Genomic DNA, 15,099 nt, shown 5'->3' with positions numbered 1-15,099 from the left:
CCTCCTCAAACAGAAAAGGTGAGTGAGGGACAGAGCGGGCTACAGCTCAGCTAGGCAGGGAATCAGGACACAACATACACCTCCTGCTCACAGCCCATGGCACTGTCCCCAGGAAACATGACAGGAGCAGAGCACTTCCTTTCAGGTAAAGAGGGGTGGGTGTTGTGGTACGATGGGTGAAGCCACTGCTTGGGATGTTAGTACTGCACATGAGAGTGCTGGTTCAAGTCCCTGGATTCTCTGCTTCCCATCTAGCATCTCTCGCAAGTGGCTGGGAAGGCAGATAAGGATGTTTCAAGTGCTTGGACACCTGCCAGCCATGTGGGAGACCTCTTTAGAATTCCTGCCTCCAGGCTTCAGACTGGCCGAGTCCCAGCAAGCAGGCACTGGAAACAAAGCCGTCAACCTCCTCAAGGACTATAAATTCCAAGCTCTATAACTCTAGGAGTGAGTGCTGAAAACTGAGTCTGAAGAGGGCAAGCCTTGAGTTCTATGGCCCTAAAAGTCCTCAGTGACGCATGGCTGCCTCTACAGTTACAGCCAAAGTCACTAGGGCATCGCAACCCTCATGGCTGGCAGCAGGGGGAGTAACGTGTTATGTACATGTGCAAGAACATCATCTGTGCAGGCTTCTTGTCTCAAGTAATTCATCTTCTTAGACTAGGACTGTCAGAGAAGTCTCAAAAACACGTCTGCATCTTCCAAGGTTAAACTTCATAAAATCCTCAAGGAGCCCTGGAACATTCTTCAGGGAGGATTATCTTCAATGGCATTCCTAGAGCCTGGAGCTCCAGGGGCCATGAAGGGCATTCAGGGCAGGAGTAGGAGCTAGCCCCTTGTCCTCACTGGCTGGTGCCCAGGCAGTACTGACCAGAGGCCCATGCTCTCTCCTCGCCCTCACTGCGAAGGTTACACTCCAATAACGTTCTTCCGCTCTGCCGTATAAGCCCTAAAGACCGCGGGGAAGCAATGCAGGTGGACTGTTACCTTTGCTCCTGCATCCAGTCGGGAGTACAGCAGGTAGGTGTGCAGATCCCCATACTTCATGAAGGGTAAAATCACCATGGGCTTGGGGATGCCTTGAGCACTCATCTCTATACACACACCTGAAGGTAAAAGCAGAGCCAGTTAGGCAGAGTCCCTGTGAGAGGTGACCAGAAAATCACTGGAGCTAAGAGGAAACCCTGTGCTGCCTACTTAGCCAGTTTACAACAACTATACAACTCTACATGGAGTTCAGATGATGGCCTGTCTTTGCATGAGAGGCCTCAGTCAGTCTATCTGAAATGAGGATAGAAACCCAGGGACTGAGTTGACTGAGGCATAGAGACCTCCTTAGAAGTTGGAGCCAATTAGCGTCACTTGACAGTTCAAAACTTCATCATATGAAGAAGACCTCTGCAAACAAATGCTCCCAGCTCTTGGAAGAATTTTGAAGGCTGTCAGGTAAATCCACATTCTTGGTTTTCACAGCTTTTCCTTTATGAGAAAACTCCAATACTGTTGACTGTGGAGTTCCTGCATGGGAGCCTGTTAGTGGATCCTGAATTTGCACCTGTTGCACTTTGTGCAGAAATCACTAAATGCAACCACTATCAGCATCATCTGCTAATGCCAATAGCTGAAGATGAACAACAGTAGCTTCTACGATGTAATGTTATACCCAAACGTTAGCTTTCACATCTGTCTGCAGTGTCAATCTTGCAAAACTTTGAAAGACCTCAACAGAACTTAGCAAGTCATAGGATAGTAAGCAAACAAGAAAGTCTGCAGTAAGTTCTGTTATTTTCAGGCTGTTCCTTTTTCTTGGAATAGGGTCATTTAAACATACAGTTTAACCTTTGAGCCTGATCTCTTCAATTGTGTCTTGTAGCTAGTCTATACAGACAAATTCTACTATTAGAGCATTTTCCATGACATTGTCAATGTACCATGAGCACAAGAAATCAATATTTTTCAGGATAGGCATTTGGCTTTCTGGTTAAGAAGTTGGTTAGGATGTCTGTGTTCTATACTGGAGTGCCTAGATTTGACTCCCAGCTCCAGCTTCCAACTCCTTATTTCCACTTGTCAGAACTCTGGGAAGTGGTGTTAATGGGAGATACATATTCACTTCCTGGTTCCTGTCTTGAAAGCTGTTGTAGACATCTGAGTAAATAAAAGAGATGGAAGCTCTCTTTGTCTCTGTCTCTGCTTGTCTCTCAAATCAATAAAATAATTTTAAACAGTCTGTACTGTTTAAATTAATCTTCAGAAATGATACAGAGAATGTATCTACTCTTAAAGTCCGATCCACTGGGATCTGATTGGTCACATCAACCAAGATGTGATTATGGCCAATCCTATGTCTTGCCGTTGAGAGACTGTGGTAATTTTAATCCACAGTTTCCTAGAATTCTGTGGACACTGGAACCCTTTCTGAGCCCACCAATTCCTAGGTAATGCAAACTGTTCTATGATTATCAGCGTCTTAAAAGGGAAACCTAGGGAAAAGTGTTTTGGGCACAACACCCAATAGTCTAAATTATCTTCAGTTTACATTGCATTGGACCCCATGAGCATGCACAAACATGTGCTGATTAATAAAATAATTTTTTAAAAAAATCAATGAATTTTTTTGGGGTTACACATAGAAGCTTGGCACAGAGTGGATCAGCTGAACCGTGCCCCCTGCCACCTCCCTCGGCCACCCAATCCAGTTTTTCTCGGAAGTACCTAGAAGTCGGATGACGTTCGGGTGGCTGAAGTCCTTCATGCAAGCTGCCTCGCTAAGAAACTCCTCGATCTCCCGTTGTGAAAAGTTGTCCACTAAACAAACAGATGGACCATGTCAGGCACAGATCACCAACTTGGCTAGGTGGGATGTGATGGGTAAGAACAATTTTGTTTACTCAAACCTAAATCAGGAAAAGTGAGAAGCTACACAGAGGTGACAGCAGAGTGGTTGTTGGGGGTTGAGAAGAGAGGGACCGAGAGGTGGATGACCACAGGAGATGTTTTCGGGTTCTGAAACTGTTCTGCAGGATGAATGCAAACTACAGATTTCAGATAATAAGACTGCATTGATGTGATTTCTCCATTGTTAAAAACACACACACAGACCTACTGTAAGGTGTTAATGGAGAAAAGTGTGTGGGGATGAAAAGGCGCATGAAAATTGCATTTTCTGCCCAATTCTTCTGTAAACAAAATAGGCTCTAAAATTAGTCTGTTAGTAAACAGGAAAAAAAATCCAAAACAAAATAAGATTAAAATCACTTCTAACTAATCTGTTGCGATGATCTCTGCCTTAAAAAAAGAAGGGCCTGGCATGGTGGCCTAGCAACTAAAGTCCTCACCTTGAATGCACTGGGATCCCATATGGGTGCCAGTTCTAATCCCAGAGACCCTGCTTCCCATTCAGCTCCCTGCTTGTGGCCTGGAAAAACAGTCGAGCACAGGCTAGAGCCTTGGGACCCTGCACCTGTGTGGGAGACCAAGAAGAAGTTCCCGGGTCCTGCCTTCGGATCGGGTCAGCTCTGGCCGTTGCGGTCACTTGGGGAGTGAATCAATGCATGGAAAGTTTTCCTCTCTGTCTCTCCTTCTCTCTGTATGTCTGCCTTTCCAATAAAAATAAATAATCCTTTTTAAATATATATATATCTTTATCAAATATCTATATCAAATATATATATATTTGAATTTTTGAATTATGTGTTACAATTTCATATAGACTTGGATTTCTCCTCACACTCCCACCCCCAAGAGATTTTCCCCATTTTACTATAGTGGTATAATCCTTCATAAGGAATTATAATTCCATCAGTCTCTTATTTAGGTGTACCCCTACATTGCTGGTACAGACAAAGTCTGTAAAATAAAATAAATTTGTAATGAAGTCTGTAAAATAAATAATTCTTAAAAGAAAGAGAGAAAGAAAGAAAGAAAGGAAGAAAGAAAGAAAGAAAGAAAAGAAAAGAAAAGAAAAAGAAGAAAAGAAAAGGAAGAAAGAAAAGACAGACCACACCTGCCCCTTGCTGCCCTGTCCTGGGAGCCTTTGAGCCTCACTACACTCATGGCTAGAATGCACGTTCACATCCAGGTTCCTGGAATTCAACCAATTTAAGCAAATAGCTAAAAGTCTGCATTGTGCTAAGTTAGCTATAAAAGGATACACAATGCAGGATTTGGCCTACAATGTTTGCGTCTGGTTGTCAACCTCAGAGACAGAAAGTACAGTAGTAGCTGTCCAGGCTCTGGGAGGAGGCAGAATGGGTCATCTGTACTGACTGCTGACGGCTTTGGTTTCGCAAGATTTGAGTGTTCTGGAGGTGGCTGGTGTCCAGGATTGTGCAATGTGAATGTTCTGAATGCTGCTGACCTGCACATTTGACACCCGCTAAGATGGTCAATTTTATTTTATGTGTAGTTGACCATCATCAAAAACAAAACACAAAGCCAAGTGTGCCTCAGAGTTTTGTATATCAGGGTATAACTAACGGCTGAAATCACATATGGGAGCCTGGGCACAGTGCCTGCACCATCCTACAGGCTTAACAAATAGTAATTTCCTTATTCGAGAAATTTCTGGAAAAATACCTGCTAACTTTGTCCTCACCTTTTCCCTTTGCTGCAAATCAGGCTGGCAGAAATGAAGGTGGAGGGGGCCCATCTGCAAACTCTTCCCCCAGGGACTAACTCCCAAGCAAATGGAAATAAACCTAGGATTTTGAGACCCACAGGATGCATGCTCAGCTCTGCTGAGTGCTCTCTAGCCGGGCTTCTCATTTCTGGGGACTGGTGCTGCTCCTGCTGTACTGATGAAAATGCAGAACCCACAGTGACGCCCTCAGCTTGCGGGGAGTGCTACACCAACGCCAGCCAGGGTGACTCAGTGGTTATGGTTCCTTCTTATCATAGCCAAATGAAATCTTTGGTCTTGTACTGGTCTAGCAAGCAGTGGATTTGTATTTAAGGCAGATACCCATTTTATTTTACTACTTGATAAAAAAAAATATTGAACATATCCATGGGGTCAAGGAGGATACAGCTTCAAGTGTTCTTTAAATCTCTATCCCTTCAGATCATGAGGAAGTCTGCAGGTGAAATGTTCCATGGCCATTTTTATTCTCTAGATGTCATGTGATGGGTCATGACCAGCAGACATCAGGGAAATCAAACTCACTTGTGTGGTCCCGCCCCCAGAAATGCACCTCCTAGTAGGATATGGAAGAAATGCTATCTTATTCTACCATCAGGCCTGGTCCTCTCAGGGCAACAAAAAATCCAACACAAACTTCTCCCTTTCTAGCTATCTGATCTAGACAAGTCACCAAGTCACTACAACAACTTTATCTTTGTAGATAACTGGATAGATTCCAGAGGGTTGACATCCAGTGCTATGTTTGTCAACACTATAATTCATTCACCTCCTCACTGCCAGAGTGAACCTTGCAGAATGTAAACTGCTCTGTTCCTCCCTTTCTTTCAGACTCTTAATGTGATAAACTCTTGGTAGGATAAGAGATTTGCGCCTTACACCTTAGAGGGCTTTCCTGATTAGGCTTCTGGTTCTCTTCCCAGCTCCCTTGGAGGTTCTAACTTGTGACAGCAATTCTTCATCTGCTTTTGATCAAAGAGTATCCTTGCCAGGCAGCCCACAGCTTCCCGAGGGTCAGGTATTTGTAAACGGGGCAGCGACCCCACCAAGATAGAGAGATCAGGCAACCCAACATCTAGGATCAGAGGCTTCTACAAGACCACCTGGTCTCAGAAATGCATGACTTGCTTCAGAGTTTATTATCTCTGCTAGATGATGATAATGATCATGATAGACAGATAGAGAGAATGCCAGAGAAAGTTTAAGCAACAAATGCTTTTGTCTTGTGTATAAGCCATCTGCAAATGCATGCACAAAGAACTCATTGTGTTCACTTTCTCTTGGTGACCCATGTCATCTGATCCAGTGGTGACTCAGATTACGACCTATGACCACCATCATGGTCTTGTGGAGCCCCTACTACTGAAATGCCCACCCCAGGAGAAATAGTTCATCATGGACAACTCACACTTCATGGTCTTCACTGCCACTTTCTGAGAGCTTCCATCTTGCTGTTTAAGGTTTCCTTCCATCACAGACCCAAACTCTCCTGGGAAGAAAAACAATAGGCATACACTGGAATGCTTTGCAGTTCTCCACTGACCATAGAAGTGCTCCAGGGCTGGTAGTCAGTGAGTGACCCACTCACAGGCAGGCGGGCAGAGCTTGCCCAGGCTGCCCATGCTCACAAATCAGGGGCATGCGTCATGTACTAGTCTCCTGCTTGTTATGAGCTTGGATGTCTCAGGAACAACATGGCTCATCATTTACTTCAGCATTGTAACTGACCCAAGACATGCCCAAGAGAATGTGGAAAATAATATGGAAAATTATCACATACCCTAAGAACAAGCTAACAAATCAAATAGGCATGTTCATCTTTCTTTCTATTTAGCTACTTAGGAAGGTCTCAAGAACATAATAAACTTAAAGTCTTGAGGCCTATATTTAAAATCCATAGCAAACTCACCCACGAATTGAAAGCCTTCCAATAAAGGAGGGGAATTAATCATTTTCATGGATTACATGTGTTCTAAGCGCTATGGAGGCCTTTACAATCTGCCACAACTAGTTTCAAAAATTACTATTTATTATTACTATCATTTTATTTTGATGGTCTTTACATAGTTAATTAGGGTGCAAAGGGTAAAGGGCTAGAGGAAAGTGAGTAAGACGATTGTTTCCACATTCTCTTTTTTCCTTCCCCAAAATGACTATTGATCATACCAATAATTGGTATCATACTCAAAAGTCACAAAAAACGTATGCTTAATTAATCCACATCTTAAACTTTTCTCTCAACTTTATTATCATACATTTTAAAGATTAACTTTATTTATTTGAAAGCCAGAGTGACATAAACAGAGGCAAATACACACACACACACACACACACACACACACACACACACATGGAGAGAGAGAAAGAGATATCTTCTATCTGCTGGTTCACTCCCCAAATGTCTGCAACAGCCAGGCTACGCCAGGCCAAAGCCAGAAGCCAGAACTGCATTCAGATCTCCCACATGGGTTGCAGGGACCCAAGTATTCTTGCCTTTGCTCTCCCAAGCACATTGGTACATTCCATCAGAAGTGGAGAAGCCAGCATTTTAACTGGCATGGGATGCTGGTGTCACAATCAGCGGCTTAATCCACTGATTAACACACATGGCTCAAAGCCTTGGAGCCCTGCACCCACATGGGAGACCTGGAAGAGGCTCCTGGCGCCTGGCTTTGGAACAACTCAGTTCTGGCCGTTGCAGCCATTTGGGGAGTGAAGGAGCAGAAAGAATTTTCTGTCTGTTCCTTACCTCTATAAGTCTATCTTTCTAATAAAAACAAATAAATCTTTTAGAAAAAGAAGTAATTTAAACTGTTTACCTTCACCTAGAATTTTTCCAAGAACGAGAAGATTCCGGTCAATGACAACATCTTCGAGTTTATTTTGCAGGTCCTCACTGACTCCCAAGCTGCTCACTATAAAAGAAGTCATAGAAACATTTTTAAAATGTAATAAAAGACTTCTAAAAACACACAGGGTAACAAAGCTAAGAAGATAACATAAATATCTTTGACAAAGTTCACGGAAAACAGAATTTCAAAAGTTCAGTTTACTTTGGTGCAAAAGACCAAGCTCAAATTCATGCAGTTTTCTAATAATATGCAATTTTCATGAACTTTCAAGATTCTCTCATGCCCAAGTAAGGTTTTATTTTGTAGCAGGTTCTATTCCATCATTCTTACACACTTTTTGTTTGTCTGGTAAGCATCCAGAGACATAAATTTGATATTTGCACATGCTTCTGAAGTTGCTTCAGAAATTATTCAAGAACACTGCTATCTGATTGGAACCACTCCTGACAAACCAGAAGGCCCCACTTTGATTCAGCAATGCTCCAACCATAATTACTACAAAACCACGTTGGCAAATTGTCCCCTGACTTGATTGCCAGGAAAACACAATTATGTCCCCAGCCCTGCCATTTTCCCTAAATCCCTGACTTCTACCCCAATTCCTACCACCCACAAGTTCCTCCTTCTCCTGCATTTATCTCCTGGTGAGATGAGGCCTTATGCTTGTCACTTAGTTCCAGATCTAGCCCGCAGCAATTTGATGGCAGTGCCCAACTGTCACCTCACTGGTTTCTGAAGACAGTTGGTATATTGAAAACCTACATTCTATGAAAACTGTGGCATTTATTAGAAATCTGTCTGTTGATTTTTTTTTCCTTTCTTTTATCTCAACTGCATTAGTATTTGCCAAAAGGGGAAACAAAAGCCAACTCACAGGTCAATTCGATGGCTCGCCGACAGAAAGACTTCTTTGCTATGTAATTGACAACTAACTCAGAATCTTCCTCGGTGAACGCATTCCTGGATGAATAAAAACACAGGTGTCTCACTGTAACAGTAGGGCTATGAAGGCAGCTGTTGGTTTGACCAGGATGCTACAACTCCGTAACGTCATCACCATCCACTACTTCAATTTATTTTAAGGATTTACTTATTTGGAAAGAATAGTGACAGAAACAAAGAGGGAGAAGAGAGAGAGAGAGAGAGAGAGAGAATGAGAGAGAGAGTACACCTTCCATCTGCTGATTCGCTCCCCAAATGGCCACAATGGTCAGCTCTGAAGCCATCACCTTTCAAAACAGTTCATCCACAATGAAAATGTTTCCCACTAGGGGAAATATGTGTTATTCTCCTCAGGCTTATCTTAGGTATACCTGGCAATGCCAAACAATTCTAACTAGGTTCCACTATGACTAGAAACTATGTGTGATAAGCTCCCCACAGCCAAAGCTATCACATTCTGAACAACAACAACAACTGAAAAGTAGCCCTGGACCGTAAGCGTAAGATGAGTACTCAGGAGTGTGAAGAAATGAATAAACAGCAAAAGGTCTCCTGTACAGAAGACTTTCAGCTATTTAATGTAGACATGCGGTCCTTATGGGTGGGGCAGCTGTGTCCTTGTCTTGTGAAATGCGGGCTGTGCACAACGATTTGCTTGTAAAGGGAAGCATGGAAATGGAGACAAAATAACTCAATGGGAGAGAAGAGCAGCAGATAGCAGAGTCAGCATCAGCAAGGTGCCGGTCAAGGCTCAGGTGCTGCGTAGGGTGCCCCTCTGTCAGAGCTTGCCCGTGAGTAGCCTGAAGGCACAAGTCCTTCTTTCCGGAACTCTTGACTGGCACACCCCAAAACTGTCATGTCCATCAGACAGAAGATGCTCCCACAACCGGAAGTTTAGGGAGATATCATGAGCTAATGTCATGTGAGATTCTGGGTGGGAGCCCAACTGAACAGGGACATTAGGTAAAAACAAAAGGAATCTGAATAGAACATAGACTTCAGTTAGCAACAGTCCATCAACATCCTTAATCATAAATGACTGCACTGCGCTAATGTAAGCTGTTAATAACAGCAGAAACCAGGTATGGAACATAGTATAAACTTAAATGATTCAAAAAGTCTAAAGAATAAAGTCTATTCTAAAAGTCCATTTATTCACATAGAGGACGTGACAGCCCATTTGAGGCCTTCAGAGGACATCTGTTACCATAGCAGAGGAAGGAGAACAGAACAGATTGGGCAACTACCCCAGTCCAAATAGGACAGCAAATATCTGGGCAAATGGAGACTAAGGAGGACGACGTCAGCCAATGCACATTGAAAGTGCCCTTTGTCTTTGACAACATTTCAAAACCATCAACACCTCCTGGGCAGAATCCTCAGAGCATGCGTATCAGGACCCTGGTCAGTATCTGGTGCCCATTCCCTATCCCTGGATGCTGGGGCAGCTGAGAGGCTGGGTGTGGCTTCTCCCCTGGTCCCTCCCTCCTTCAGATACAGGAAAAAGAAATGGATAACTTGGAAACGATGATCATACCCACTTTCCCCTGACCCTTGATTCTTCCCACCCTAATCAATTGTGTAAGCATCATCTAAATTAAAAAAAAAAAAAACTAATCTTACATTAATCAGTGGGAAAGTATTATGAGGTAGTGAGTCTGAATTGTAAGCTTAACCTCATTTTATCTTTGGGATTCAGACTATTTTGAAATGGGTAACAGCGCTTGGGCAATAACATGATCTGCATGCAGAGCAGAACATTTGCAAACAGGCCGACTGAAACAGCAACTAACACCACTCAGGACTCCTGGGGCTATCGATGGGCCTCGCGTACAGGAGCACAGATGGGCTTGATGTTTTACTGTATAATCTCATTTTTAAAAACCATAAAACATTACTTTTATAAATAGAAAATAAAAGCATTTTCATCTGAAAATGAGCAATAACCCATAACCTCAAGGTAATCCTGAGCTAGTCATCAGGACAATTCTAGCAGGTATCCTATAAAACTCCTGACCCTTGATCAATACTCCCCCCAAACTGCCAAGATCATCAAAGGTTAAAGTCTGACAAAGTACTTTTTCCTGATCTGTGATGAATAAACTGCATTTTGTGTTTCACACCTCTCTAGTAGAAAGTTGAGCTCCAGCAAGAACACTGACACATAGCTTGCTCCGACAAAGCTTCTCATCTTTGTAATTTACAAAGATGTACAGAAAATAGCAAAAGGAATTTTTTTCTAGCTTGAATGTTAAAAGGTGTTTTCCCTCTACTGGAAAAATAACTGAATGTAAGAGAAAATGTGCAAAATGCATCAAAAAGAGAAAACACAGTTATTCACAGTGAACCTAGCCCAGGTTGCTCATGTTCTTATCCATCTGTACATTAAACATAAATGAGATTATTATTATGACTTCTTATAGAAGTTATCGGGATGGAGCGCTGAACACCTACAGACACACTTTTCTGGAAAAGAGCTCTTTCCAGTGTGGGCTCTGGCTACTGGCTGCCTGGATCAGACAGTTGCCCAGATCAAGGGCATGCATATGGCAGGGCACCCATCAGAGCACAGAATGGGGATCAGAGCCCTAGGGAAGGCAACATCACATGGCATGACCATCTTACCAGAACCACTGGGAAACATGCTTTAATAGCTGAGAAACTCACCCAAACTTGGTTTCCTGGATTCTTTTTCTGATGGCGAGGGAGATGTAGAAAACCAGTCCAATGAAGACAAAGCCACAAAAGCAGCCGAGGACGATGAGCACGGGCTCTGTGTTGCCAGGCGCTGGGGTGGACGAGGGGGAGTAGTCAAACCCACCTGGTAAGATACCGATAGACTCAAAACACCAAGTCAATGAGAACTCACTGCATTAAATCATTCTGCAATGTGTACTTATAACGGCACTTTCTGTTGTTCTCCATAAATGCAGCTTTCCAGCTGTCAATTAGAAAGCAATAGCAATGAAAACTCAATCAATGGGAAAGTCTTTCAGGCACTTACATGTATACTTGAAAATGAATAAAATAGACAAAGTAATATGTAGTTCAAAAGTATTAGGAGTATTAAAGATGAAATATTATTTTTTAACATAAAAATACACAACAGTATTTTGTGTATACAGTGTTTACATTTTTCTAGTTTTATCATAGAGAAGCTACTTTGTGTGTCTTCATACTCCCTTATAAGTCTGGATGAACTTCCAACATTTTATCTTAGTGCTTTCAGTATTTCTGAGAATTCCTGTAATATGAAGCTTCGTTCTGGTATCACTTTCTCTGTTACATTTTCACCCTGCTTGTCACAATCCCTTAGATTATGTTAATAAATTCACCCTTACAAAATCTCTTAGTAGTGCACATGCAGCTCCCAAAGGGCAGCAGGATCAACCTTCCACAATCCACTTCCATTCCATTCAGATTTTATTTCCAATGTCTTCACTCTCTGTTTCTTTACTCTCATTTTTGTTCACCAGTTCTCTCTTTGAATTATTCATGTTTTATAAAATGTCATATGTCACTGGGGGACAAAGAAGCAACACTGCCACATGCCTCTGCTGGGTGTGTCCAAACTAAAATGACAGAAGCACAGTGCGGGTCACGGGCAGATCTTGAAAGAAGCAATGTCATTGGCCATGATCATGATGCACACGTGTTGTTTATATGGTGATTCATGGGCAGAAGAAGCAGCAGTCAAATTTGCGTTTTATGCGATTGATTAGTAGGTGATGGTAATGGACATTTGAGCCACACTGTAGGTGTACTGGCATTAACAGTGCTAACAGATACCCTCTGTATGACAAAGCTTTTGCAATTTTAGAGAGCTTGCTATGTATGAAGATAAAAGCTTTGTAGTCTTTTTAAATTACTATTTTATTTTGATAATCTTTAGCTTTGTATTCTTAAACTCTGATTTTTTTGAGCCCTTAGAATCAGATCTCAGACCCAGTGTGGTGGCCTAGTGGCTAAAGTCCTTGCCTTGAACACGCCGGGATCCCATATGGGCACCGATTCTAATCCCGGCAACCTTGCTTCTCATCCAGCTTCCTGCTTGTGGCCTGGGAAAGCAGTTGGGGACAGCCCAAAGCCTTGGGATCCTGCACTTGTGTGGGATACCGGGAAGAAGCTCCTGGCTCCTGGCTTTGGATTGGCACAGCACCAGTTGTGTGGTCACTTGGGGAGTGAACCATCGGATGAAGATCTTCCTCTTTGTCTCTCCTCCTCTCTATATATCTGACTTTGCAATAAAAATAAATAAGTATTTTTAAAAAATCAGATATCAATTATATATTGTTTTTAACTGTTGGAAAAAGGTATAGAGACAGATCTCCCTTTCACCGCTTTGCTCCCTATACTGCAACAGCCAGGGCTGGTCAAGACAGAAGCTGGCAGCCAGGAACTTAATCTGGGGTGTTGCAAGTAGGCAGCCAGAGGGGAGCCTTGACCTGCTACCTCACCAGGTGAATATAAACTGGAAGCCAGAATTGGGAACGGAGCTAAGACTCCAGCATAGGCACTCTGACATGGGATGCATGAATTCTAAGGGTGGTTTAACTGCTATGGTAAATGCCAGCCTCTGTCTTTGAATTTCTGCCAGGTAGATACACCTTATGTCCTCATCATTAGTTATTAATATTCCCAAATACTGAGTCTATGGGCTGTAGGAACATTAAATGGCTTACATTTAGCACCCAAAGAGACAATATGTTTGAGGGATGCCAGCAACAGAAAAGCTAGGAGCTCAATCCTCACAACTCTTATTTCCCATTGAGTCCCAAGGCCATGTTTGGCAAGGACTTTCTAAATGCAAAAGCCACACTGATCCAGGTGCCTGTGTGTGAATTTTATGATTGCAGATTAACAACAGGCAACCTTGGGCACATCAGAGTTAGAATAAAGGTAGCTGCATGGGTCAATGGAAGCAAGCACAGCTTTTGGGATATTTGGGGCACCACTGAGGCACTGTGCCAAGGAGCATTCCAGCAACACATAAAAACCAGCACACATGACTGGGCATTTAGCTCAGTCAGCCCCAAATGGTTGACACAGCTTGTGTAACAAATCCTTCGCATTCTGTGTGGGCCAAATCGCAAAGCACATTCCCCATGGCATGAATGGATAAAACCGTGGCCAACAACGCAGCGAAAGCAAACACAAGCAAATAAGCAAACAGTGCTGATTACAGAGAGCTAAGAATTGGCCACATTGTCTCTCCATCCATACTATTTAAATTAAAGTCAGTGAAGTCAATCTTGGTGTTATAAAAGGACTAGACTTCCTAGTTACTACCAACAGTAGGAGAGGTGGTGGGAAAACCCATGCATGTCAGGAGTTCAGTGAACCTGTTATCAACAATTTCATTGTGGTAAAAATTCCTTCCTATTCTTCTTTTTCTTTCTTTCTTTTTTTTTTATCAGTTGTTTCTTCAACAGGCTACTTCAGGGTGACATGGGCACTGACTGTTTTGCCACATTCTATTGGCTGGTAAGGGTCTAGCTCTCACCATGTGCAGGGATAAATATTTTCACCGGGTCACTGAAGGGTCCAACTCCTCCTTTGGTGATGGTTGCAATTCTCACTGTGCATGTGGCATTGTGCAGGAGGACAGAAATCTGGGCCCGGCTGTTGTTCCGGTCAACTTCTTCTAAGAGTTCTTTCTGGAAACACAGATGAAAATGGGAAATGAATAAGATGTTGAACCCAGTCTATAGTTCCTTCTGGGAGACAGTGCCTGTTTCCGTGGCACAACTTCTCCATTCAGATCACAGTCAACAGAACCAAAGAATAGGCAGGATGGGCTGAAAATCCTGGGAAACCAGGGCCATGAAGGTACACTCCTCAGAGTGACCACCCAAAAGCTTCTGGAAGATCAGGAGCATATTCCAGGTGTACCTACAGAGATGGCAAGAGCAACCCCAACACCTCAAGTGCTCCATCCTCAGAAACCCCTGAAGTCAAAGACCCAGAGTCACACTAGCCCTTGACATTGCCTGCTTTCCAGCTGCCCTTGGCCTAGGCACAAGCAGGTTCATCTTCTTTGAAATGGTAAGAATTACAGAATTTAAAAATCTGCAAGGAGGGCACTGATTTTTATTATTATTTTTCTCAATATGAGAAATGTATTACTTGCCTAGCTTTCAAAATTTTGGTTTTGCTTTTACTGATGCTATTTTAAAATCATTGCCATAAAAAAAAAATGAGCCCTTACAATGTTTGGGGGAAAATAAACAAAATTTTTCTCATTTGTTTCCAAACCTCCATAACCATGATGGCATCGGGTTTGCAGCTGGCTTCTCAAGTGGATATTGTAGGAGTTGTGAATTTTGGAAATCTGACTTCAGAACAGAGAACTAGCAGATCACGTGAGGCACAGACACGGTAGCAAAGTCACAGTGTTCCCTGCTGTTGGGGTTTGAACATGCTTTTGGCATGTCCCCTCAGAGGGTCATGAATGAGAAGGGTGGCCCTCAGTGGGGCGGTGCTGGGAGATGATCCCATCCTTGGAAGGAATTCATGCCCTTCCCATGGTACTCTGGCTGGCTCCCAAGAAAATGGGTTATTATAAAGAAAGTAAACCTGGCCTTGTGAATCCTTTATTGATGTATTTGAAAGATCAAGTCGGGCCCGGCACGGTGGCGCAAGTGGTTAAAGGTCCTCGCCTTGCAC

The 15,099-nt window shown here is 42.9% G+C and overlaps 1 protein-coding gene across 1 annotated transcript in view; it reads right to left on the bottom strand.

Annotated features, from left to right (window-relative positions):
- The window catches only part of MERTK (MER proto-oncogene, tyrosine kinase), a 95,457-nt gene that overhangs the window by 14,956 nt on the left and 65,402 nt on the right, over positions 1-15,099 (bottom strand). The window contains exons 9-15 of the mRNA XM_040993528.1: positions 13,937-14,090; positions 11,101-11,254; positions 8,366-8,451; positions 7,459-7,554; positions 6,048-6,128; positions 2,716-2,808; positions 988-1,106 (exon numbers count right to left, since the gene is read on the bottom strand). Coding sequence (XP_040849462.1) covers positions 988-1,106; positions 2,716-2,808; positions 6,048-6,128; positions 7,459-7,554; positions 8,366-8,451; positions 11,101-11,254; positions 13,937-14,090 — 783 coding nt within the window. The remainder of the gene's footprint in view (positions 1-987; positions 1,107-2,715; positions 2,809-6,047; positions 6,129-7,458; positions 7,555-8,365; positions 8,452-11,100; positions 11,255-13,936; positions 14,091-15,099) is intronic.

This window comes from Ochotona curzoniae, unplaced genomic scaffold, assembly GCF_017591425.1.
Source record: "Ochotona curzoniae isolate NIBS_2020 unplaced genomic scaffold, NIBS_Ocur_1.0 contig_883, whole genome shotgun sequence".
Classification (NCBI taxonomy): Eukaryota; Metazoa; Chordata; class Mammalia; order Lagomorpha; family Ochotonidae; genus Ochotona; species Ochotona curzoniae.
This window is presented reverse-complemented; position numbering and strand designations above follow the sequence as displayed.